The sequence below is a fragment of the Pyrgilauda ruficollis genome, unplaced genomic scaffold (assembly GCF_017590135.1).
Source record: "Pyrgilauda ruficollis isolate IOZ18807 unplaced genomic scaffold, ASM1759013v1 scaffold107, whole genome shotgun sequence".
NCBI classification, from domain to species: domain Eukaryota; kingdom Metazoa; phylum Chordata; class Aves; order Passeriformes; family Passeridae; genus Pyrgilauda; species Pyrgilauda ruficollis.
In genome coordinates this window covers 1,486,495-1,513,008 of record NW_024508877.1, presented here as the reverse complement: position 1 = coordinate 1,513,008, position 26,514 = coordinate 1,486,495, and the positions used below count along the sequence as shown (strand labels likewise).

General features: G+C 43.4%; 2 protein-coding genes across 4 annotated transcripts in view; one reads left to right on the top strand and one right to left on the bottom strand.

The window, feature by feature from the left end:
- Positions 1-2,530: 2,530 nt before the first annotated feature.
- Positions 2,531-23,612, bottom strand: TPGS2 (tubulin polyglutamylase complex subunit 2). Of its 2 annotated transcripts, XM_041472090.1 has the most exons (7): positions 23,492-23,612; positions 18,909-18,988; positions 10,909-10,996; positions 9,436-9,567; positions 7,469-7,582; positions 5,643-5,803; positions 2,531-4,093 (listed from the first exon to the last, which is right to left on the bottom strand). In XM_041472090.1, exons 1-7 carry the CDS (start codon positions 23,562-23,564, stop codon positions 3,866-3,868), a joined length of 876 nt encoding a protein of 291 aa, XP_041328024.1. In that variant the 5' UTR covers positions 23,565-23,612; the 3' UTR covers positions 2,531-3,865. The 2 variants fall into 2 exon arrangements, with proteins under 2 accessions (XP_041328024.1, XP_041328033.1); XM_041472099.1 differs by lacking the exons at positions 2,531-4,093; positions 5,643-5,803; positions 7,469-7,582 and adding an exon at positions 7,611-8,796 and having other exon boundaries at positions 23,492-23,598.
- Positions 23,613-23,804: 192 nt separating this feature from the next.
- The window catches only part of KIAA1328 (KIAA1328 ortholog), a 174,522-nt gene continuing 171,812 nt past the window's right edge, over positions 23,805-26,514 (top strand). The window contains exon 1 of one of the 2 annotated variants that reach the window (XM_041472068.1): positions 23,805-23,883. In XM_041472068.1, coding sequence (XP_041328002.1) covers positions 23,832-23,883 — 52 coding nt within the window. In that variant the 5' untranslated portion in view covers positions 23,805-23,831. The remainder of the gene's footprint in view (positions 23,884-26,514) is intronic. The other variant, XM_041472077.1, reaches the window with a different exon arrangement.

Sequence of the window (26,514 nt, the reverse complement as noted above, 5' to 3'; positions counted from 1 at the left end):
TGGCCATGTGCTGTGATGACACGTGTGAAGGGCACATCTGCTTGTCCACCATGCTGGTGGACAGATGACGGACTAGATTTCAGTAAACCTACTCTGGTTAAACAGACAAACTTGGTATCTGAGATATTGAGAAGACCTATGTAGGGCTGGCTGTGACCTGAAGGAATTATTCAATCTCTCTGTGTAAAAATCTACCAAAAAAAACCTACCCAAACACCAAAAAAACCCAAACCAAAAATGAACCCTTAATCATCATAATCTGAAGAAAAGCAAAGCAGAGCTACAAGTCTCCAGATATGTATATATTCATATTAGTCAAAATACAGGCATCAACAGTGGCAGATACAACATGATTAAGTCAATTAACACATAAATTTTGATCTGGAATATTCTTTGGTAAGAGGTGGATACTACAGTGATGGTCCAGGGGCCTAGGCTTGCTTCATTTGCGTATCTGTCACCCTAACAAACACCTAGTTTGGAAGAGCACAGAAGAGAGAACAACAAGAACAGTCTAAAATAGAAACATGAATCTGTTTCTTGTTGTTGGTTTTGATCTGAACATTCAGGAAGCGTTACAAAATTACTAAACTAAACTACAGGGTCTCCTGAATCCTGCCACAGTTCTGCTGGAACATGCTGGCAGCAAAGAACCATGTGTGTACTAACATTCTAGACTTGAGCTACACCAACTACCACCACAGGAAAGAAGTCACAGAACTTCTGCCAGAGGGTCTCCAAAACTGCCCCCCCCCCCCCCCCCTTACTTTTTTCCTAGTCTGAATGCATGAGAAATGTAAGACCTTGCCCCGCTGTTGCAGGAATTCTGCTACCTCCATCTGAAATGAAGAAGTGGGCCTGTAACAGCTTTACAAGTTTGAGGTGTCACTGGGTTAGAGGCAGAACACAATCAGAAGCTGCCTGTTCCCAGGAGGGTGACAACAGTCTTAACTTTTCTAGAAAGTGCTTAAGCAAGTATGGTATGTATGTTAAGCACATAACTGCAGTCCCAGGGCTGGGTGCCATGAATAAACAACATAGAGTTCTCCAGAGCAGGAAGTGACAGAACATCACTACTGCACAGAATTCCAGAAAAGGGCATTTACTGGATTTAATGGTCATTCCCATCCTGATATTAAAAGCATAACTGAGGTATTGCTGTGGGCTGGGGTGGGGTTGGGTGGGAAGTGCTGACGTGTGCTTTCTCATTAGAGCTCACTTTACGTCAGTAAGAGCAGCTAGAACAGATCTTCACCTGTCTCAAGATGCACATGGGCTTGAGAGGGTGCACTAAAGGATTTCTTGTCATCTAGGGGTGGCAGAGAGTGGCTGCCAGGCAATGCAGCAATGGCATTTGAAGCTGGGCCCTTGGCAGTGCTGGGAGCAGCAAAATATACCTGAGCAGGGGCTGGTGGCTGCAGAGATTTTGCACAGTGACTGCCACGAAGTTCAGTCTTCTGGCCTGTGTGAAACAAACTGGGAATTTCTGAGTAGCTCAAGAAGGATAAGCTAAAAGCACTGTAACCCATCCCTTCTCAGGGAGAGAGTCTCTACTGCCTTGAAGAAGCACCCCAAACAATCCATCCTGAACACTGCTCTTGCCTTTGCATCCCATGCCCATGTGCTCCCCAAAGCATCTTCAAATACCCAATCACTTCAGAGGAAAATATTAAAATATTTATTAAAATATTATTAAGCACTTACAGAATGGCTTAATCTTTCTGAAGGCCATAGAAATACTCATGAAAGCCTCACAACATCCCTGTGAGGTAGGTTTGTCTTGTGTAATTATGTGGTGGTTATTCAAAAATTAGAGATGATGCTGTTTAAATAGTCAATGCTTGAAGACAGTGATTTTGATTTCCACATTCAGGCATGAAACGTGTTGGGTGCTACTATGATTCCAGCATATTTGGAAGACAGAATACCACAGAAAAGTAATGGAAACAAACAGGAGTAACTGAATGGGTTAAAGTGAATGGGTTAAAGTTCTAACTTGAAAACCTACAGTATAGAAAACAGCATCAGGGTAGGGGCATCTAAGGTTGTAGGATCTCAGTGGCCCCCAGTGAGAGCCTGACCAACTGAAAAGTGTCTGTTTCAATGGACAGCTCTGCAAATGAATGTGTGACAAACCAAGAGGACCTCCTGGCTGATTGGACTCAACACCATTGACTCTCTGCTCAGCAGTTCCCACAAAGGAAAGCAACAAAGGATCTTGCAGCTTCTGGCTTCAGGATTATTGCAAATCATGTCACCATTTGAAAAGATACAGCACTGTCTTGGTTTGAAAAGACAGGTGTCTGCTAAGGAAGGCAACAGCCTCCCCTGAACAGGAAACTGTAAACCTCCTCCCTCCAAATTGTTACAAATTTGAAATTAAGGGGGGCTCTTAGGCAAAGATATGGGAGCAAGAATAACAGTTCTTTATTAGGGAAGAAAATAAAAATAAAATAAACAATTCAGTAATACAAAACAACACTGAGAGAGTCAGAATACAACCTGACACCCCGTTGGTCAGGGTGTTGGTAGCAGTCCCACTGGAATTGTGGCTGCTGTCCTCCTGGAGCAGCAGGTGTGGTTCTGCTGGAGCAGGGATCCTGGAGAAGGGTGTAGTCTTCCTCTGAAGATCCAGTGGAAAAGGCAGCTGCTCTTCTGGGAATACAGTGGAAAGGCTATTCTGGTGTCCTAAAATCTCAGATTATATCCAGTTAGGAATGCTTGGCTCCTCCCTCTGGGCAGAGCATCTCCCAATGGGATGCTGTAATTTTATCAGTCATGCAGGGACACTCAATAGCCCATCAACAGCAGATATCTCCCTGGAGGGAGGATTGGAGTTTGGAAGAGATAAAGAAAACTGCCCAATTAACGTGTGGTGGTATAGAACATAAGACAATAAAGATAGTGCAGAAAGTAATCTCACCCCTAAGGAGTTGCATCTGGGCCAATCACCAAAGATTAGGAACAGGCCTGAGTTTAACAGGCCACAGCTATGACCAATAAGAAGAAGAGTGCTATAAAAGAGTAGGTTGGCTGGTTGAGAGGAATTGGAGTCAGTTGGCTACTTTGTGAGGAAGAAACAGTCAGTGCTCTGAGGAGCTGTCCACGAGAAAACACCAAGAAGGTATGAAACTTTTGTGATAAGGAGACAACAGTATGGAACTTTCGCAACGTGATGACAACATTAACAGAAGATAACAGCCACACCTCTAACAGATGGCAAATAGAATACACATATTGCCTTGCAATCTAGGACAAGCATAAAGGCCAAAAAGAGGTCTGGGCTGCAGAGCAAGTGGCTAGGCTAATGCAGAGACATGGAAGTCACAAGTCTCATTGTACCATGAATCTCAGAGCAGAAGTTGGATGAAGCACAGGGAAGTGCAGAGTTTGATTCTATCTGGAGTGAAAGATACTTTTGTGTTCAGTGGGCTGCAGCCTGCTCCCACAGCATGCAAGGTCAGGACAATTTTCTTTCGAAGGACATGGCAGAAACATTTTCACACCCTCTACTTCAGCATGGGTCTGGTTAAAGTTACAGTGAGTTACATTTGCTTTCATTTCACTGCTGCAGTTGTACAGGAACAAGAGCTTCTCTGTGGAGCAGTGACAGCAAAGGTTTCTTCGTACACTCTGAAAAGTACATGCTGCAGGTAGCAGAAGGGAATAAAATTGATGTATCCATTTTTTAAGAGCCTCCAGGAACTACATCCACATCATGGCTATATTTCATGCAGGTACTGCAACGTGCTTTCCATGGGCACATCTATTCATGCACAAGGAACTTGGTCTGAACCACAGACACTCTGCAGCAGAAAGCATCAAAGCTTATTGTAAATGCTGTCCAGGGTCAGATCTGGTGGGCTCACTTCCTTGAAGAATTCCCAGCTAGTGAGGATGTCTTGGCAGAGGTCATGCTTGTATGACTCTTTTGGGAGCCTGGTGGCTGTGAAGGCTGTTTTTTCTTGAGCACTGGAGTTTTGTTCTTGCTTTTAAATACCTTATTGGGGTCCAGCTTGTTCACAAAGGAATCAGCTTCTTCAGACAGGAGTGCTGTGTTGATGGTTATGGGTTTATACATGTTAAACCATTGCTGAAAGGCAGCATGGTGGGGAAGGAACACGTTAAATTCCAACTGCAGTTAGACAATTCCACCTTGCTACCCATCTTCCCCAAGATTTGATCTTAATCCTATGCCACTTATCAGTTTGCAGTTCACAGGACTTGGAAGAGTGCTTGTGATAAGGATACACAAGGCACAACCCCATCCTGGAACTGCATTCCAGATAGGGAAGAGGAGAACCAGACACAATCCTAACACCACCTTTCCTGCAGTGTAACTCCTGTCAAGAGCAAATCCTGATTTACACCACAGGAAAAGCAGAAGGACAGGATGAAACTAAATGACATTTATCTAAATTCAGATAAGCAGAAAGGATTAAAAAACCTTTGGAATTTAAATGTGCTTATAAACTGAAAACCAACTAGTTGAATTTGTCAAAATATAACCTTCCTTCCGCTCCTCATATGTAAAATAATCAATTTTTAAACTCCTTACACAAAATTTTGTTTGTCTTATTGTTTCTGTTTCTGATTTTCTATTTCTCCATTAACTAAGTTAGGAAATAAAACTATAGTAGTTATGGTATTACAAATCAACGTGAAACCATCAGCAAAGTGTTGAGCAGGACATAGAGAAGTTCAACACCAAAATAGAGATAATAATCTATTAATGTACTGCTTAGTGGAAAACAGCTTTAATATGCCCCCTTGGAAACTTTTAAAATGATAATGGTTAACAAACTAGGAGGATTTTAACCAACAGGGGCTGCAAATGATTAGGGAATATATGAATGGTTCCTCTTAAGGTTTGCAAACATACTGAATGTAATAAAATATTTATAGCAGGAAAGTTACAGAAAGGCACGGTCCCACGTACACAGCCTTGACCGATAAGGTTCAGTGCAGTGTAACAGGGAAGGCATCAGGAATGAAAGAAACCAAATTCTGCAGCCACTGTTAGATGGGAAGTCAGGAGTGATTTTAGCAATTCTGATGTGCACACAAGACCAGGGAATCTCAAGCTGATAAAACAGCTGTCATGACTGGGTGAAGTGTAGGACACTCAAGTCCCAGTAGGCCTTGCCAAGGCACACAGACACTGTGCTGGCTTATGAGCTGTGTCCAGTAGGATAATCAGCTCCATTCCCTGATCTCTCACAGGATGGAGGCAGGGATAGGGCTGAAGGCCCAGTCAAACACAGAAGAACAGCAGAAGCCTCTAACAACAGGATTTTGGCATGGCAGAATAGTAATTTTAATAATAATAAGTGACTGGAATGCTTACAAGGGTTTATGTCTTCTGTAACTACCTCTAGGACTTGAAATTGCCCTTTTTTGGGCATAATTTTTATCAAGGCCCAACTTCTGAGAGAAAAGCAGGGTTAACACAATATTAGTGAATTCAAATTACTGTGAAACATATTACTGTTAACATGTTACAGGGAAAAAACTTGTGGTCCATTCCGTGGCTCAGCAGGGAGGCCCCCCTGAACTGACAGACAGCTTGCCAAAAGGTGAGAAGATGTTTTTGCAGTCTATACTTATGCAAAATACTGACAGGCTGGACTCTGCTATCCTACCTTGGCCTGGGGGCTGACCCCATAGCTGGTGAAGGCATACTGCCACTGTGGGAGACCCAGGTGGGTGATGAGCAGGCGGTAGTAGGCTGTGAAGGTTTTGGTCAGGAAATGCCAATACAGAGCTCTGTCCAGGAACCAGATCTCTGTGTCTGGGGAGACCACTAGAATAAAACAAGCACAAATTACACTGTTGCTTTGCAGTATTAAGATTAACCCCTGGCCATTGTCAGGTGGGAGACACAACACACTCATCAGAAGGGCTGTTTCATGTACCTCCAGGCTTGTTCCAGCCCAGGTGCAGAATCCAGAACTTGTCTTTGTTAAACTTTATACGGTTGGTGGTTGCACATCTCTCTAATTTGTTGAGGTCACTTTGCAGGACCTTCAAGGGAGACATCAACTCCTCCCAGTTTAGTATAACGGACAAATTAGTACTCTTTCCAGTCCTGTGTCCAAGCTGTTCATGAAGATACTGAAGAGCACCAGGCCCAAGATGGAGCTCTGCAGAACCCCACCAGTGACCAGCTGTCAGCCTGATGTGATGACTATTTACTATTTAACCCTACTTACTATAAGCTTTTGTGTCCTACCCATCATCCAGTGTTCACCTACTGCATGGGGTATTTGACAAGCTGTGTGCTGAACAATGAATGCAATGCTGCTCCTTCACAACCTGGGAGTGACATGGAACATTCTTGGACATCAGCAACTTTGTAGTATATGTTCAAAGTACAATTATGGCAAACATTTATCCACCCCACAAAGTTAAAAGCAACTAACTCAATTGTCAGTGATCTGGATTACTGAATAGAGTCCAGAGTCTGGAAGTCACGGTAGTATCTGCTGCCAACAAAAACACATTTTGCAAAATCTTTCCACAGTGATCAAATATTTCTCTAGTGGTGACATCCTTTGTAGCACAAAAAGAAGGTTTTCTCTTTTTCAAGGGAGATTGAGATGCTGAACACTGTCATTTAAGCAGACAGCTCTGTGTTGACATTGATACCTGTAACCAATGCTCCCTTCCCTTGCCTAGGTTATCCACTGCATGTGCTGAGATCACTAACAGAGTGAGGCAAGAGGACAAGAACTTCCTGCCATGGCAGCTGTAGTCACACACAATGAAAGGGACAAGATAATAACCCAAGATTTTTCTTAAGAATCTGTACATTGCAATTGCACAACGCTACACAGTAAACACACATACCTCTAGTGACCTACACACTGTGTCAGATGACACCTATTTTACAAGTGCCTTAGGTGTTTCACTACTCTCTCACTGATAACAGTTACCTCTGAATCTGTCAGAGCAAACAGCTCAGCTCCCGTTTGTTTCTCACCTTCCCATTAACCCTTCCGGCCACATTTTGGCCTAGTTAGCACCTGGAGACCCAGCATCCGTGCAAAAGGTGGAAGACCCAGTCTAATTCTGTCTCAGCTTTTTTTACCATCTGCACTTTGTTTCTAAGCAGAGTTATATCCTTTCTCATCAAAATGTAACAGCTTTGTTCCAAGACATGCAAGTAACCAGATTAGTGGAGCTCTGTGTTATTTCAACTCAGTTGTCTGTAGGTCCATGTGAATACTTCCCTGTTTCTATGCATGCAGAAATCATAAGCTATAACTCAGACTCCAACACTAAAAGGAGAGAAAATGTTAGATCTAGTTAAGATTTAGCTCCTGACTTCAGTGGAGACAGGATATCCCAGTAAAAATTTCACTTACAAATGGCAAAGAAGATCAGAAATACAAGATAACTCTCCATATGTGGCCTTCAGATACAATCCATAGCAAGAGACAGCTAACTTTTCTTTTTTCAATCTTACCTGGCTCAGCATGCTTATAAACAAGACAGACTTTCCCATTCCCATTGCATGGGTCTAATTCAAAGATAAGACTACGAGAATCAAAGTGTGGCTTCTCTGGTTTGTCTCCATTACCTGAAACCAAGGAAAAAATTTATGAAACATGTTTGGAAAACTGACTGTGACTCAGTTGCAAAGAGTCTATCTGTTTTATACATTAATAAATCAGCTGATGAAGAACTGGATCAAACTATTACATTTATACTTCTTGGAAATTATTATGTTCCCTATGTTTAAAATAAAACCAAGCAAAAACCCCAAAAAAGTGAGAAAATTTTTAATCTCTGTTAGGAAAACAAACACAGAGTCAAAATTAGATGGCTGAAAATAAATAAGCTGACTTCTATTTCCTCCCTGGTATTAAGTGAGTCAAGGTTTACAGATGTCACCTCTGAAGTTTGTCTAATTTTTTCTTAAAGTTCTCCAGTGTTAAGAGAAGGCACTGGCACAGTCTCTACGTACTCAACCCAAATCTATCACTTATCACTTAGAAGTTTTCCTCATGGATCCTGAATCTTCCCTGCTACAATTGAAGCCCATTATTTCTGTTGTATATACGATTCCTTTTTTTTGGTCCTGATTTATTTTTTTCTAAAGAAGACAGGAAGAACAATTTATTCTTCTTCTCTTGGGATAAGACTTCAATGAAATTGCAGATATATATATTTCTCCATACATTACAGTGTGACATCAGCTTCCTTCTCAACAACCACATCTGACTCTTATTCAACCTGAGATCCTCAACCATCACCGAGCATTTCTAGGACTGCAGCCAAACTGGAATGTCAAAACTACTTTAAACCACATTTAGAAGTTAGAAGAGCTTATAGAGGTGCAGAGACAAGACTGAAATCAAATAGTGTTCTTTTAAGAAATTGGTGTGACACCTGGCTGTATTCTTATCCTCTTGATTTTTCCAGCTGGATGTGAGAGCTCTGACAAAATGAGTGGTCTTTCTTTTTCTTTCTTATTCTCTCCAAATAGCAGCATTCCCAGCATTTTTAGGCAGGGTAGCCTCATAGTTATATGTACATACCAGTTACTTTTCCAATTCCAGCTGTCTTCACTACCAAAACAAAACCTGTTATCTTTTGTTCATTGAACACCTTAAGCACACAAAGATTTTGGAGACTGAATCACTGGAGCAAGGCTCAGGTGAAAGTTTAAACAGGGAAAAGGCAGAACAGGCTGTTAAAAGAGGATGCAAGTTACACTAATTCCTAAGACATTCACAGCATACAGACCTACCTGCCAAGGCTGTAGAGAACTGATCAGACACATAATAGATCCTGCTCAGGAGACAGAGAGTTACAGAATCACAGAATGGTTTGGGATGGAAATGGACCTTGAAGATCATCTTACTCCAAATGCCTTAACATGGATAGGGACACCCTTCGCTAAACCAGGTTGCTAGACCAAGTAATCCCCATGTAGCTAGAGTGACCTTTTCTGTTGCTGTATTGTAGAATGGAAGGGCCATTAAAGATCATCTTTTTCCAAATTGCCTGCCATCGGGGATAGCTGAGGTACTAAGAGCACTGGATTTGTTCAGCCTGGAAAAGAGAAGGTTTCAGGGTGACCTAATTGTGGCTTTCCAGTACTTGGAAAGGAGCCTACAAGAAAGATGGAGATGGACTTTTTACAAGGATATTTAGTGATAGAATAAGAGGGAGTGGCTTCACACTGACAGAAGGCAGATTTACATTAGATATTGGAAAAAATTCTTTACTGTGAGGGTGATGAGGCGCTGGCACAGGCTGCCCAGAGAAATTGTGGATGCCCCAACCCTGAAAGTGTTTATGCTGGATGGAGCTCTGAGCAACCTGGTGGAAAGTGTTTGGTCCACGTATCTTGTGCTATATTCTAACATTAATAGAACAAAAGGGATGAGACAGAGCAGGTTTTCTAGCCTGTTAACTGTGCCTTACCTTCCTCATCTGTGTCATCTTCCAGGTCAGCGAGAGTTGGAGCACTAGGCAGAGTGTACATAGAGGAACCCCCAAGCCGACACAGCTTCGAGACACTGTTAATCACCATGGAGCCCAGGGGCATCGGGGTATCTGCAACAAAACCAATCATTAATCACATCCAGTGTCAGGAAGGCATGGGAGGCATTTATTTTCCTCCAGATATCAACCTCAGTGGGGTGAAGAATGGTTACACCCAGAAGATCTGGACATTTAACTTAAGTAAGACCCTACAAGAGCAAAAATTAGGCTTTTTCAAACACAGACTTCCACTTACATGTGATGCAACACCATCTCAGAGCTGTAAAGGCATGGGAATTACACTTTTGGCAAGGACTGTCCTGCAGCTGTTAGCTCAGTCCTGCGAAAAATTAAAAATCCTGGCTGCATGATTTCAGCTACAGTATCTTCCTCAAAGCTTCTTTCCCTGCTACTGCCCTTCCTATCAGAAACCAACCCACACATGCACAGCTTACTGGGCAGCTTGTCCTCTTCCACTCCATGTATCTGTTTAGGGTACATCCTCCTGGTTCCCACTTCCACAGAGGATTTTATCAGTGCATCAACATGTGGGTGCTCCTGAAAGAATCCTACAGGACTTGTCACTTGTCCATGTTTCTGAGGACTCACACTGTTACCAGACATCAAGGCAGCAAGCACCCTGTTCAGCCACGTGCCAGTGTGATGGGTCTCAGAAGGCACTGCTGGATGTTTGCTCAAACAAGACAGTTGTACCAGCAGCCTTGGTCTCCGTGCACTTATGAACCCTGAAAACAAGACTCCTCAGAGGTCATTAGTCCCACCTGAAACATGATGGGAGTCATGCAGGTGCTAAAGCACTGATGTGAACTGTCTCTGAAATGCCATTTACTTCCTGAGAAAGACCCTGCATTAGACACCCATCTTCAGAAGTGAGCAGGGTCCACAGCCCAACGGGAGAACCCTGCCTGAAGGTAATGAGAGCCAGGATAACAGCTGCAGAATGAACAAACTACCTGATTTTTGCCGAACAAAAGCCTGGACTTTAGCTGGTGGAAAGCAGAATCGGGCTCCAACATGTACATACACATTTTATCAGAGGATGACTCTTCCTACTGATTTATGATGGGATAATGTGCTACAGCTGTTTCTCTCTACATGAACTACAGAGGGAGTTAGGTATGAGGTTTAAATGACACACCTAAATCTGAGTGTCAACAGATGGCCAGTGTATTACAGAAGAGAATTTATGTCATGAATAATTAGTTTCTTCCCAGAAAGAAAGAGTGTATGCACCTCTTCTGTGGGATACCAGAACATGCAAGCAATAGATTTTGCCCTGAGAGATGTGTATTGATTGTGCAGAAAGTAAGTTTGAAATTAAAGAGGTTCTGCAAAGGAAGGACTGGTTGCAATGAATTGAGCTGGTCAGTGGAGGGGAACACAGGGACTCACCATCGGTCTTCACACTCCAGGTCATCTGGAAGCCATCAGTCATCAGATAGAAATTCTTTAAATCCTCAGGTAATACACAGGAGTTTTTCTGCAAATTACAATGAAAGTGTAATGGGAAAATGGAGAACATGCCTCAAACTCTAAGAACAACCGAAAACTGGTACAGAAATATTAAGCAAGTTTCTTGCTTAATTCCAAGGTGACTCAAATCAGTTCAAATATCTCATTCTAAAGCCTTGAGAAAAAAACTGTGTATTTCTTGGGACTCTGCTAGTCTTAACAAAGGTAGCTTGGGAAAATTTCACAATGAGCAGTTAGTCATCACAAAATTATTACAGCATTGTTCCCAAACTGAGACATCGTATTACCTTTTGAGATTAGCAGCCACTGCAAACTCACATAAATCAGAACAATCAGCTTTTTCACATATATGGCTTAAAAGAGTAGGGTTTTGCTTTAAGTGAAATCAGACTAAACTTGCTTATTCCACTAAAGCATGTACAATATTAGCACAATGACTCTCTTCTTCTGAGGGATTTCAGCTCCAAGTAGGTGTAAGAAGCATAGACTCAAAAGGTGCACATACTCAAGTAGATCTGATGTTTCACTTAACAAAAAGTATGTGTGCAAGCACATGCAAAGCCAGACTCAAAAATCTGCTGTTCTGGCTTCATCCCTTCAAACTTCAGTAATGGCTGTGGCTCCTAAGCCTGCTTCCTTTTGAGCCACCAGTGAAAGAAGCAACCCCAGTGAGCTCGAGTTTCTAGGAACCAGAAAACTTCTCCTATACCTGAGTTGGTTGTGGAAGGGGTCGTTCTTAACTTAGACTCTTCAGTTAAGCTGCAAACACAAGGATGGAAGGATAAAGGCTTAATCCTCAGAACAAAAAGAAGCCCAAAGAACTATAGGCATTTCTAGACCCTCCTTCAGTCCTGTCCTGGGGACAGGACTGGCTGCAGACCAGTGACCCTCTGCTCTTGCTGAAGTGTCTAGTACATAAAATTAAACAGAATGGAAGCTGCCAGTTTTAATAACACAAGCAACAACCATGAAGGAGTTCTGTTGGTCTGTTTGTAACTGTTTTAGAGAAAAAACCAGATTGACTCCAGTCAGTTCAAATTTGAAATAGTCTCATTCAGGACTCCAAAAGAATCAGACCTCAAAACTCAGGAGAGTGTCCTGTGATGGAGGTTCCACAATCTGTGTATGCTGACTTGCCCAAGGGCTGCACTACTCTCCTTGTGGAAAAGTTTCATTAAATAAAGACAGAATATTCTAGTAACCAGTAGCTAAAGAAAAGGAAGATGCACATGCAGTTCAAATATCTCTGCTTCATTTGGGGCATGCATTAGTTAACATTTCAAGAGAAGAGAGAGATATCTATCCAACAAGAGCAACCTGCCAGCTGTGAATCCAGCTGCAATGCTGGCCTTGAGTCATCAGCTGCTGGCTGAGCAAGGGAAGGTGCTGGTCTCATCCTGTTCACATGTCCTCCCTCCCCTAGGACCTGAACAGCCTTTCTGCCTGTTAAAGCCTTATTCACAGACATTTTCTTTGGGTTGCTGCAGTCTCTGTCTCCTAAACTGGGGTGTACACACTGTGTAGGAGCACCTAATCTGCCAACAACCTTGTGCTTGTTAATTTACTTTTAAAGCACGTGCATTAATGTTGATTGACTGCTACTGATGAGTCCCAGACACGAATGGCTTTGCAGCTTGCAATAGGGTAGGTCACTTTACTTGCTTCATCAAGCACCCTGGTCACTAGCTCAGAGCTTTCTTAATCCAGATAGAGAAAATCTTCAGGGTCCACAGGTCTTAAAGCAGATAACCTGACACTGCAGAGGCTGTTTTGAGAAGAATTTACCATCCTACGACAAGAGTCTGCTGATGGCTGAGGACCTGGTGGTAAGTTTGAGGTGGTTAGTAAACGACATGGACATATCTGAAGTTCTTCAAATGCCTTTAACAAACACACCTTTTTCTGTGGTTCTCCTCAGTCCTAAATATTTATAATATCATGCTGTGCTTTCATCACTTCCAGTTTCAAGCTGTACCTGTAAGTACAGTGACTACGGCTAAAACTATGAAGAAAGAAAGTATGACAGACCTGCTATAAAGCCTCAGGAGAGTACAAAAGTTAACATAACTTTGACTACATTTCAAATTCCCCAATTCAAACTAATTCATTGCAGCAGTAAAAACACATATGTGAATGGGTCTCCTGGCTTCAGTGGTTGTTCTTCTCCAAGCAGGAGAACCAGATCCACTAGGATGGCAAAATCTAAGGTTTTAAAACTTTCACTGTAGTATCCAGATAAATCCTGCTACAACTCAGGCACAGCCCAATTTAACAAATAGCTAAGACAAGAGAAAAATCACATGTCAATAGGTTTTATGCTCTGAATCCTCCTTTTGAAAAAGATCAACATGTGCATGTTTCTCCAGATAGCCACTCTCTGAATTTATTTCAGGATTCTCTAAACCACGCTGGTGCAAAATATATGGGTAGAAAACGCAGTACCAGAGCAGGTCTGAGGTCTATAGAAAAAGGCCTGTAAATAAAAAACTTCATTAACACCCATTTCTCTCATTTGATGGAAAGGATTGATTGATCTGTCATATTGTGCTTAGTCACATGACTATACAACATCAGAACAGTAATCTTCTGACAGCAGTCAGAGAAACATGACACTATACACTAAAAATGGCTTACCAAACTCTGTATTCTTCTCGCTCAACTGGTAGTTGTCAGGGTTGTGTTCTCCAGGCCCATAGAATACACTGTTTCTAAATAACATGTCAAACTTGGCTTAACCACAGTCCTGGCAAGCAGCTGTTTTCATTTCAGTTATCTGGTTACACTCATCAGCTCATAAAACAAAATATCCCAAGTGCTTAATATGGTGTGAGAGGTCTGTTCCTTTTCTTTGTTCTCTGTAATATCTCAAAATAGTCTCCCAAGAAAGCACAGTCCCTTGAGTACAGAGAAAAATATGACAATCCGATTTTTGAGGCTGGGACCTGATTAGAAATGGATCTAAAGCTAAGAACCCTGCCATATGGCAATTCACTTGTTAACACTGTTGAAACAATGTCTCTCAAGCAGATATACTAAAGAAACAGAAAGCAATAAAAACATACAGCTCTAGAGAGACTCTAAAAACATGAATGAGTTTTATCCAACTTCTGGGGAGAGAAGGAAGGCATTCATGTCACTTCTAGGGCTTCCAAGAATTAGACCACATCAGCAGCCACCCTTCTCTCTCCTTAATGTCTTGCAGTTTTATGGCTGGTTTGTCCTAGCTGTCAGTGAATATTGATGTTAATTTATGTAACATATTGAAATGTTCTTGCACCTTTAATAAATCTGACCTGGGGAGCTTCCAGGAGATCACCTTGATCCCCTGCTGCATAGAACAGGATTTCAAAATTCTCTTGAGGATATTGTTGTGCAGCCAGTTTTTCAATGTTATAACGCTTAACAAGAGGGGAAACACCGTGTAAGAAACACAACTTACCTCCCAAAAGTCCTCCAGCCTGTTCCCCATCATGCAGCTTGAAGAAACATAGCTTTCCTCATGCACTGGCCCTGCTGGATCCACTTCCCCATCTCTCCCACAGTCACAGCCACAAGGCAAGCTCAAAGTCCTGTGCTCATGGGGATCAGGGATGGGAGGCTTGGCAAATGTTAAGGGAGGACAAGAAGGATGCCAAGAAGGACTGTTGAAGGTGCGCACCCTGCGTGCATATTTGGACTCAAAAAGAGATGCTGTAGAAGCAAGGAGGATGACATTCCAGACACGTGCTAGAGACACTATGCAGTAGAGAGGGAACAACTCAGGAGGTTCCTGGATTGTGTGTAAGGGCTCAAATGAGGAATCAGGAAACTACTGGCCTGTCAGCCTGACCTCAGGAGATCTTATTGAGTGCATCTTATCACATGGCACCTACAGGAGATCCAGGGGATCAGGCCCAGCCAGCATGGGTTTGTCAAAGGCATAACTGCCCGACCCAATCTCCTTCCATAACACAGTGACCCTCTTAGTGGAAGGGGGAAAGTTCAGGGATGTTGACTTCCTGGACTTTAGAAAACTCTTTGACACTGTATCCCATAGAATTCTCCTGGAGACACCAGCTGCTTGTGGCTTAAGATGCTCCATTCTCTGAGTTAAAAACTGTCTGCTGGCCTGGCCCAGAGAGTGCTGGTGAATGGAATTACTTGCAGCAGGCTGCTGGTCACTGGTGGTGTCCCCCAGGGCTCTGTACTGGAGGCTCTGTACTGTGCTGGTTTTTATCTTTATTGATGATCTGAGTGAGGGAATCAAGAGCTCCTTTAGTCAGTCTGAGGACAAGGCCAGGCTGGGTGTGAGTGCTGACCTGCTGGAGGGCAGGGGGCTCTGCAGAGGGATCTGCACAGGCTGGATCCATGGGCCAGGGCCAGTTGTGTGAGGTTCAACCAGGCCAAGTGCTGGGTCCTGCTCTTGGGTCACAACAGCCCCAGGCAGTGCCCCAGGCTGGGACAGCGTGGCTGGAAGGCTGCTGAGTGGGAAAGGAGCTGCAGGTGCTGGTTTTCAGTGCTGGACACGAGCTGGAGTGTGCCCAGGTGGCCGAGAAGGCCAATGGCACCGGGCTTGTGTCAGCAACAGCGTGGGCAGCAGGAGCAGGGCAGTGCCCATCCCCCTGTGCTGGGGGCACTGGGGAGGCCACCCCTGGAATCTTGTGTTCAGCTTTGTTTGCTCACAGCAAGAAGGACACTGAGGGGTCTGGAGTGTGTCCAGAGAAGGAAACGGAGATGGGGAAGGGTCTGGAGCTCAGGTCTGCGAGGAGTGGCTGAGGCAGCCGGGGGTGTTCAGACTGGACAAGAGGAGGTTGAGGGAGACCTTTTCACTTTCTAACACCTGAAAGGTACTGAAAGTCCCTGAAAGCCAGTTGTGGGTCAGGCTTTTCTCCCAAGTAAAAGTGAGAAGAACAAGAGGAAATGGTCTCAGGTACCTCTGTGTCCCTCTAACAAAAAGGCAATTTTCTATTTTTTGAAAATCAAAACAATGATGTGACTCATTTTTCTTCTAGCTGATACAAAAAAGAAAATGTGATTCAGACACTGCACCAGAGTGCCTCCTAGCAGTATTTGAGTGTAACACCTATTTCTAAAAATTGCATGTAGAGGAGAGTAGGGCCATTGCCAGCCTAATTTTAGGAGTGGGAAAGGTTTCTTAGGATGATATAGTTATTAGCACCTGTTTTCTGGTGACCAGGTAACTCTGTCTCTTCTCCCTCTTGTACTTCTTGTCGTTCTTTCTTGGGGAAAAGTTAACATCTTAGTAGGTTTAAATATGAGGAAATATTGAAAAATCTGGTTTTATTAAAATATAACAAACTGCTTACAATTTTAGGGGAAGTGATGCTTTACCCATGTAAGTACACTTGGCAGTCATACACCTTAAACATTTTTGTGTGTGCGCTGATTTCTAATAAATTCTCCAGGAGTGATTTCCAGCTTGATTTCCTGACATGTAACACTCAGCAGCTCTTTCCGCATTGGGAAAAATCTCTTCTCTCCTACAGCCTTACTGCACTAACTCCTGTCCTGAAGCTCAGCTTCCTCTGCAAAGCTTCATGGCAGCTAAGGGACATTCAACTAGCTTAAGATTTTAAAGATTATTTTAATCCCAGCAAGGTGAGATTTTAAAACACAGCAGCATCCAGTTACATAGTAGCACAAACATGGCACAGCACAATTCAGAAGACATGGCTGATGGAAACAAAAAAATGCATATACTCAGCATGAATAAAATGTTAATTAATAATTTTAAAAGGTTGATTTTCTTTTAAGAGCTTCTGAACACCTGGATTTTTTTCTCAGTAAAACAATCTTTCCTTGCAAAACTGAAATATGAATGGAAAAACTGATTCCATTAAACAATAATCTAAAGAATAAAGCTTTTATTTGGTGAGTCTCAATAGAGAGAGAGAAGTTGTTGGGGGGAAAATAATGTAGTTTTGGGAACTCTTTCACCAGTTTTTCCTACATCACAGAAAAATAGTTTCAAATAGTTTGCAAATAGTTTCATAACGAAAGATGTAGAGGGAAGTTAAAAATATACTCTGACGAAATCTTTTTAAAAATCTCAGCCTTGGAGAAATGATTATGTGTATAAGTATTGCCACCTAGTGGTCATAAATCTGATAAAAACAAACGTATTCAAATTCAAGAAAGGTAAGTTTCAGGAAAAATAAGGTACAAGTTCATCCTGGAACGGCTCTGTGAATTGTTGAGTGCATTGCACTTAATCATCATGGCAGGACATTTTGTCCTGCAACTGTGTAGACTGGGTTAGATTTACACTTCATCCCCAGAGCTCAAGGAAAAAAAAACAAAAAAAAGGAAAAAATCCAGTTACCTTTTAATTTGAGAAGGGAGCTTTAATTTGTCAACGCAAAGGGAACCAAAACCAAAGAAATAGACAACCAAGTCCTTCACTATTAGAAGTCCAACACAACTGTACTTATTTAATTTTCAATATTTACTTCCACAATTGACTTAGTCCGTTGCTGGGTAGAGGGGGAGGGTGGGAACTGAAATTTGTTTTGGCTTCTCTTGAATGAAGTGCTTCAGCTACAGCATTTGTTTGGCTTTACAAGAATAGCTCAGTTGTGAAATAAACCCATTTTAGTTTAGAAGAGAAGCAGCACCTGAAAATGAGAGGAATGAGCACCATGTCCAGGAGAAGCAGTCCTCTCCAACCAACAGAAAAATGAGCAAATATCACTCTGTGTTCCCAGACCTGAGCTGGCTTACAGTCATGGTGCCTCAAACTTTCCAGCTCAGGTAACCCAATACCTGAACAACAGCTACAGGAAACCAGGGATCGGTTTACACAAACCTGAAAAACAGGACATTTCTCGCTGACCACAACTGTTGACTTCTGAACAAGTTTCAGTAAGTAACACACAGGTTTACACCACATACATTCTGACCTGGAATATATATATATGTTCTTGATAAACGTCACTAATTGGAACAGAGCGCTACCAAAACTAGTGTAAGATTTTTCCTCACTGTTTAGGAAAAGCAGTAAACGGCACAGTGTCAAAGGGGAAGGTATTTTATGCAGTGGTAACAAGAGCAGTCTCTGGGAGCAGCTGCTTTAGGCCACAGCCAGGGTTAAAGCAGAGGGAGGGTGATTCACTCAACTCCATTCTCTGCCATGTCCCTTTCCGAAGACCACAGTGCTTCTACTGTCCCATCCCTACACAAGCAACACCTACCAAGAAGTTACTCAACCATGGCCATGGGATTAATGAAAATATGTATATTCCAAAAAGGGAATGAAAATGCCCTGAGTCACACAACAGTTTTCAGGAGTCCTCTGATCACACAGACTGATGCAGTAAGGTCAGATAATGCAGAGTAAAGGTAGCACATGTCCTTTCATAGTCTTCTAGAACAGGCAACGGGACATGCCCTAGCCAAGAGATTGGGTTGGGTAGCCAAAGAGGAGGAGAAAGAAAGGGATATGAGAAATTGCATGGCTGAGACTAAAAATAGAAAAAGATAACTGGAACAAACTGGGTAGCTCAGTGTTATTTGCCAGTTTGAGGCCTTTACCTCTAATGGCCATGGATAATAAAGCACTGCTTCATTTTGTTTGAAAGGGAGTTGGAAAATGTTTTCAGACCTGAGTCAGAAAGCTGTTTGCTCCCCACTGAGTCACCACTGTAGCTGCCTACTACAGTTATGTGGTTTCTTTTTAGAGCTGTCATGCTGAATGTACCCACACTGACGATGTTTCTCTAACAGATCAGGTGCATGTGACAGCCTGAAAGAGTGATACCTGATTAAGAAAAACCCAACAACACCTGTTTAGGCTGCACTGTACATCAAACTTGGTAACAAGCTGTCTCATAAACACAAGGTTGCCATTGCATTTGGCATTCTCCATGGGCTGCTGCACATTCAAACTGACCTCACTGCAGTTTTATCTGGAAAATACTCACTTGCTCCCAAGAGACGATTGTGTGGCGTTCAGCTGGCTCCTTTTCCACAAAAGTCACTTCAGCAACTCCAGGGGAAGTCTCTGAAACGAAAAGAGGAGCATGTTTGCATCTGGCATGGGTGACACCAACACTGTGAGACGGACAATTTTGCAAACTAATCTGAGTGACAGCCAGGGAAAAGGCATTAATGATTTCAAGTGTTGTGCTGGTGACTGAGCAGTCACTTTCTTTTGTCTGTAACTGTACTTTGCATGTCTAGGCATGAGGATGTCTAGTGCTGCACAAAATGTTATCCTTTGATTTTTTTAATACATATATATACACATATCTTGATATATCTCAATATACACTAATTTAGTGGGTGGCATTTCTGCCCAGGGTGGGAGGGGTTAGAACAAGATGATAACTTTAAGGTCTCTTCCAACTCAAACCATTCTATGATGTAAGGGCACACAATTTGTCTTCAAGGTGTGATCTTTTGCAGAGGTTTTATGGAAAATGAAAAAAAAAAATCAGTGATGGGTTTTGAGGCAAATTCTTACAGGGGATGAATCTTTATTTGTAAGCATGCCCTGTGGTTTCTGTTGGGTAGGATATCCTCACCTGGGCACAAGATGTAGTGCAGTGCTGCTGCACGACATCTGAACTGCTAACAACCCTATTCCACAAGGGTAGCCACATTTCAGCTCTGGATTCAGTGGGTTTGGACAGACACAGAACTTGATCATGCTGAAGGGATCTGCATGAGCAAACATCAATTCTCTGGAACCTCAGCTGGACACATGAAAATTTGTTACAAGCACCGAATTTGTATCAATCTATAGAAATCTTCTGAGTATTTTATGGGAAAGAATGCTATATAAATGCAAGATACCAAGCCACATGGTGCTTTCAGGTGTGTGATGGCAGAATAGACTCCTTTACAATTACTATTTTATAATGTTTTATGTCATCCACAGCCAACTGAAATAATTCCCACTGAGATAATTCTCTTTGGATCAAGTCCAGAAAGACTACTAAATTGTTGTGGGAACTGCAAGCCCAGCAGACAGGGCTATGGAATAGAAGTGATAACTATGCAAGGCTTTCAAGACTGGCTCTGCTGTGAAAGTACTGGCCCCTAAAGCAGTCACACACATTACAATTGCTTTCTGGTAAAACATACACAGTGCACCAGACAGGAAAAGCAGGCACTAGAGAGCTTTGGTTTGTTTTTTATCTTCAATGCCAGGCTTTTAATTCTATCAATAGCATTGGCCTTGTCTGTTCTGTTGGTGGAAGAGTGGGACTCAGTTTCAGGAAGCCTAAACTTCACTTCAGTTGGAAATATTGATTGTCACATTGTCAGATAACTGAAAAGATAAAACATGGCATCAGAAAAACAAACTCCAAGTTAAAGACACAAAAAAAAAATTCATAGTTGGTCACATAGGTAAATTTGTCTGGCTGAGGGGGACCCCCAACATACAGAAGACTCTGATGTTTCACCAAGTTTCTTCTGGTAGGTGGGTCCAAGGCAGGGCAATCTGTCTCTTGCTCAAATATAAACTGTCTGAACAAGAGAGTGGAATCAATTACCTAACTGGTCTTTTCCATCTAAGCTATGCAAACCTTATGACAAGTTGAGGAGATTATAATAACAGAGTAATTGTTATTTCTGTGATCAAAGAAAACAGCAGGGATGTTTAATTCATCATGCACAACATCTTGGCTGGGATGACAGAAGATTAAATATCCTATCAGTCAAAGAAGGTATCTAGGAATGAGAGAATGCAACTTCTAAAGAGGTCTGAACCAAATCCAACATCAAAAGAAAGAGAAATTCCATCTTAAAAGCCCAAATATTATATTAAAAATATCCCGTGGGTAAACTGAAGACCATGTTTAACAGATGCATGTAGGTATGGACAGGAGTGCCACTGAGCATTTGGGTAAATTTTGCAATTAATTGCTTTTCCTTCTACATGGAAGAAATCAAGAAGCCACTTTAGTGGCACCTAGATACATGATAAAGCTTAACTTCTTCAGACTACACCCTATAAATTAATCTGAGTCAAGATCATAGTAAATTCTGCCCTATTTTTAGGACATTTCATCTGGAAGCTCCCAAAAGTGCTTTGCACTATTAATGAGAAACAGTCAATGTAATGGTGTGACACGAAGCTAAAGCAGGAGATCACTGGATTTTCAGTCTTTACAATACTGCTAATACTGCCTGTAAGTTGGCTAAACACTCAGTGTAATTTTAAAATGTTTTAATAGTATGTTCTTATCTAATATAGAGTGCTAACAGTGAAGTGTAGTTCCATCTTGGGCAGAAGAGCCAACACGTTCCATTCTGACTTAGTTATGAATAATAAATCTTTCTGGAATTTTCTATTACTCACAGAACTTCAGCAAAATGAATAATGGCAATGGGAAAGATCTCTCCATTTTTTCCTCTCAAGGTACAGCCTCCACAATGCTTGTGAGAAATATCCCTTCTTGTAGGGACTTCCACAGAGACCACAGTTAAAAAAAACTCCAAACCAACAAAACAATGCCCGATTGTACTTTACATTAGGCAGAAAATATCAAGTGACTTAATGAGACTTTCCAAAAGATTTAAAGTAAGATAGTATCCAGTAGTAATAAATACAGAGCAAGGCGTCATTCTGAATGAGATAGCCTTTGTTATTTGAAAGAAACAAGCACTGAACAGACTGGTAATGTTTCCCAATTAGCTAAGCAATTCTAATTAATTTGGTGGCACAGTCGAAATGCCTTAGACTACTTCACTGGAAAAAATGTGCCAAATTCCCAGAAGGTGTGGAGAGACAGAGAAAAGAAGTGGAGTAAAACATCACTGTGATGGACACTGCTGTATTGCACAATACAAGTTGTCAACGACACAGAGAGAAAAAAAGAAGAAAACACAAAGCAGGAAACACCTTCCACGTGAAAGGGACGTTGCAGGACTTTCAGAGTCATACCTGCATTGCCACGTCATGCTGGTGTAGACAACACACATACCCAAAACAGTTTATATGGCAACACAACATCCGCACACAGCTCACATCTCACAGCTCTCACACACCTGAGGGTGGTGAAAATGTGGGCAGGGCCAGTAATTTTTAAAAAAGAGCTACTTCAAAGAAGCTTTTGCTATGATGATCATCATCAGTTTCACTCACAGAGCAGAGATAACGTTATCCTGATCTCACAACTAACAAAACAAACAAACAGAAAAAAACCCACCCACCCCCCACCTCTAGAAGTCTAATATTAAGTCAGTATGACAGCACTGATCAGAGATTGAGGGTGAAATCCTGTCCTCACTGAAGCTCAGAGAAAGAATTTAACCCTGATCTTTTAATCTCATCTGTCTGAGCAGCTATCCAAACCCATGTGCAACTATAGATACAGTGCAACTATAGGTACACTGAGGTTATCAGGTGAAACTCAATGCCTCGTTGGGGTGAGATAATAACAGAGCTCACTTTTGGCTCTAAGATTCCCAGAAAGAAATTCCAAGACTGCAACTTGTAATCTTGTTGTACACATGGTTTGGGATAGATGTAGCTTTATTTTAAGCTTTATAGCTTTTCAGCCTTACAAATAAGACAGTCCTGCACTCAGTGCTGCTGAGGTATGAAAGGCCTAATGCTGACATCCTTTGCACACATAAATACTTCCATAAGTCTTTGTGATTCCACTGATGTGAGTAAAGTTTTTGTCCAGAAAAAGACAAAAACTTTGGATGCCTTGCAGTCCTGCTGAACTTCAGAGGGAGCTGAGGTGATGCAAGAAGGCTCAATATCTGAGCAAAACCTGAACATTACAAGCAGGGCATTTTATGGAACAAGTCTCAGTGTGGGAATGAGCTGCAGGGCAATTATTTATAGGGATCTGATCCCCAGGAGATTGACAAATCGGCCTTCTACCAGAACACTGATGAACCACACTGAACTCCCCTTCATGAGGCACACTCCCTGCTCACCCCACATTATCACAGAGGTTCAAATTTAGGCACGATTTACACAGGAAAGTTGTGTGGAGACCTCACAGGAACATTGCAATATCTGGAAGGGGCCTACAGGGAAGCTGGAGAGGGACTCTTCTTTATGAACTGCAAGTGAGAGGACAAGGAGCAATGGATACAAATTGAAAGAGGGGGAATTTGGGTTGGGTATTAGGAAAATTTTTACTTAGAGGGCGGTGAGGCACTGGCAGGTCTGCCCAGAGAAGCTGGGGATGTCCATCCCTGGCAGCGTTCAAGGCCAGGCTGGATAAGGCCTTGAGCAACCTGCCCACGGCATCAGGGCTGGGACTGCATGATCTGTGCAGTCTCTTCCCACCTTTTAACACTCAGTGATTCCATGATTCTTCACAAAACACCACTTTCTCCTTCTCTGGTGTTTATGAAACATTTAAAGTCGAGAGATTCGGGATTTCTGCCGTTGCTTCCAGAAACAAGGATGTGTCTGTGTGTGTGCATAGGCTGCTCAGCAGCGCGATTCACAGGAGGGGCTGTGGCAAACGGGTGGCTCCCCCCGCCCCCGGCCTGCCCCCACCCTGTGGGGCTGTAACTCAACGCCACTCACCCAGTATCCTTGTGACGCCCAAGGTGAGCTTGTCCAGATAGGGCTTGATGCCGGTGGGGAGTTTTTCCTCCATCCTCCGCGGGACCCTCCTGCCTCTGCCCAGCCCGACAGAGAACAATGCCTTTCTGGCCTTCCTACTGCCCCGTAGCCGCAGGGCACGCTGGGAATAATAGTTCTTCCGGGCTGTGCCTTGGTCGGTCTATGGCAGCCGCCGGCGCTCAGAGGACCACGATTCCCGGCATGCCTCACAACCTTCCGCGTGCCTCCAGCGCAGACAGCCAATGGACGGCGAGAGTCGGGGGGGCGGCGGGGGTATGCGGGGAGTGGCGGCTGTTTCAAGATGGCGGCGGCGGCCGCCGGTGTGGGTGGAGGTGCTCGCCGGGGCCGGGACTGTATCCTTGTCTGGGGGTCGGTGTGAGGGGACAGCGGCGGGAGGGGCCGCCACGGGCGTGCGGGGAGGCTTGTCGAAGGGTTTGGCGTGGAATCAATGCGGCGCTGTGGGTCGGGTGGGGTTCTGTGGCCGTGGCAGAGGCTGTGTGAGGGCTCCGCTGGCGAGTGTGGAGGGGGCTTAGTTTGGGGAGAGGGATTGAGTATGTGCCGGTTTGTAAGGGTTACGCGGGATTTCAGAGCAAAAGTGACCTGGGAGAGAAGGGAGGGTCGTAAGTCTTCTTCAGAGTGACCCAGCTGTGAAATCTCGGGGCAAGTAAATATATAGGAAATGGGGAAATTGCGTTCAGCTTCTGGGGACTTGTCAGGCAACCAATAGAGAGAATGAAGTTGAACAGCCCGGGGAAAAGGAGGCTCAGGAGCGACCCTTTCACACTCTGCTAGTGCCTGACAGGAGGTTGGTTGTGGCCGGGTGGCGGTCGGGCTCTTTTCCCAGGTGACAAGTGACAGGACAAGAGGACACAGTCTGCTCCAGGAGAGGTTTAGGTTGGACATTAGAAAGCATTTGTTCACACAAAGGGTGATTGGGCCTTGGAATGGACTGCTCAGGGAGGTGGAGTCATTGTCCCTGGAGGTGTTTAAGGAAAGACTGGACCTGGCACTCAGTGGTGTCCAGTCACAGGCTGGACTCAGTGATCTTAGATTGATTGATTCTGTGATTCTTTGAAACTAAGGCTAGAAGCTGAGCAGGGAAGAGATGTGTCTTTTCTGGCTGGCACCTAAACTTGACTAGAAGCAGAACGTTTTGGGTGAGCCTGTGTGGGACCTGGAGGGCTCTGTCTGTGAGGGCTGAGTGTGAGGTTGGGGTGGTTGCATCTGCAGAGGCGCTGCAGGCTCCTATTGTGGGAGACTGCGTGGGGCTGGACACGTAGATGGTGTGGCTGGTGGCTGTGGTGTTGGGAGCTCAGCCTGTACAAGCCTGGTTATGGAGAGATGTGCTTGTGTGGCTCAGAGAACCCAGAGCTGCCATTGGTGTTTGGGCTTGTGCGGCTGAGTTGGAGGCTCAGCGACATGAAGTCATTGGGGTAGAGCTGACAGTCTGGTCTGGTGGAAATTTGGAAGCTGACAATTTAGTTCCAGTTATGAGGGGTTTGAAGCATTGCTGTTAGTCAGACTGAGAGTGGGATTTCAGCATCAGCTGGAAGAGATTGGAAAGAAGAGTATGTGTCTGTGCTTTTTTATTTATGTTTGACTGCACACTCCCTGGGACAATGTGCAAGTGAAACGGGCCAACCATCCCATGGCCTGTTTAGGGAGCATGTCGTTACGATTTTCCATCTGTGTGAAGTAAAAAAGATTGTCTACAACTTTTTCTGTGCTGTGAATGGGATGAAGGTGTGTGGCACATGTATTTATTGCCACAGTCACTACTCTGCTCAGTTGTAGAAGTGTTAATGCAATTACATTGACAGTCTATTTTTATCAGTCAATAGGTTGTTTCCTATAAGTAAATATGGCTTATAGAGCCCAGCAGTGGCCTCATGCCTCATGCATCCAAGGAATGAAGTTTTTTCTGACAACCATTTCCATTCTACATGTTTTGGTGAATAGGCAGTGTTGCCTCTGACCTTGGAAAAGTTTAAATTCTTAGAAAAGCACATGGCACAATTTAAAAATAATGGTAGCGTATGCTTTCAGAAGAAGAGGAGGAATTTGGTAGATTGGTTTAATACATTTGGAAAACTGAAGTTCTCTCCATCCTTGTTGAATCGACTCAGCACAGGAAGGCAGGCTGTGTAGCTGAGCTGTACCCAGGTGTTGAGTTTCTCCAGTGCCTCACTCTGCTGTCGCACCGAACTTCAGCCGTGCTGGTACACGGCTTATAATACTACACCTGCCTTACTGGCAGTCTTGGGAGGCACGTGGCAGTGGGTTAATGTTAAAAGATTGGTGCTGGTGCTGTCCCCAGTCTGTTACTCTGAGGCAAGGACATTGCTTATGAATCAGCCTCTGAGTCACTGTGATTTTCAGTCCGGCTTATTGAGGTAGCCTGCTCTAACTTTGGGTTGTTCTAATACACTGGGCTGCAAAGCTTCACCAGGAGAGTTGTCCTGGTAGCTGGGGGGAGTAATAGTGACAACTTTGACTAGTCTTTGCATCCTGCTACTAGGAATTTATCCACAACAGCTGGCAGTACCAGAGGCACACACTAAAAGCAGGATGTTGTTTAGGCAGATGGTTTTATTTCCTATAGCCATGTGTTGACACACAGATTAACCGTATGTCAGTTGAGTAGGAACTGCCTGTGCTGAAGTTTGTTGTTTCCTGAAGCAGTGTGAGCTGAACATAGACTTCTCAGTACCCTGCAGCTTGCTGTTGTGGCTGTGCTGACACAGCTGTTTGGGCTGGGCTGTGATCCAGACTTGGACTTTTGATCCATCTTGGTGCTTTTTGGAACGGGTACGCACAGTGCCTTCCTCGTGAGTTTGTTCAGCTTCCTCGCCCCGTTCGTGCTATGCAGTGTGTTCTGGCAGCTGGAGGTGGCAGGCTGCAGCTCACACGTGAGAACAGAAATGCTCTCAGTGTTTGTGGAGAGAGCTGGCTTTGACTCCAGTACTCACTGAATGTGTTTTTTA

Coding starts and splice junctions, on each gene's coding strand:
- TPGS2 (XM_041472090.1), bottom strand. CDS start 23,564: ATGGAGGAAAAACTCCCCACCGGCATCAAGCCCTATCTGGACAAGCTC. Junction 18,989..23,491: donor GGGCGTCACAAGGATACTGG/GTGAGTGGCGTT, acceptor TTTTCGTTTCAG/AGACTTCCCCTGGAGTTGCT. Junction 9,568..10,908: donor CTGGAGTGTGAAGACCGATG/GTGAGTCCCTGT, acceptor GTTTTGTTGCAG/ATACCCCGATGCCCCTGGGC.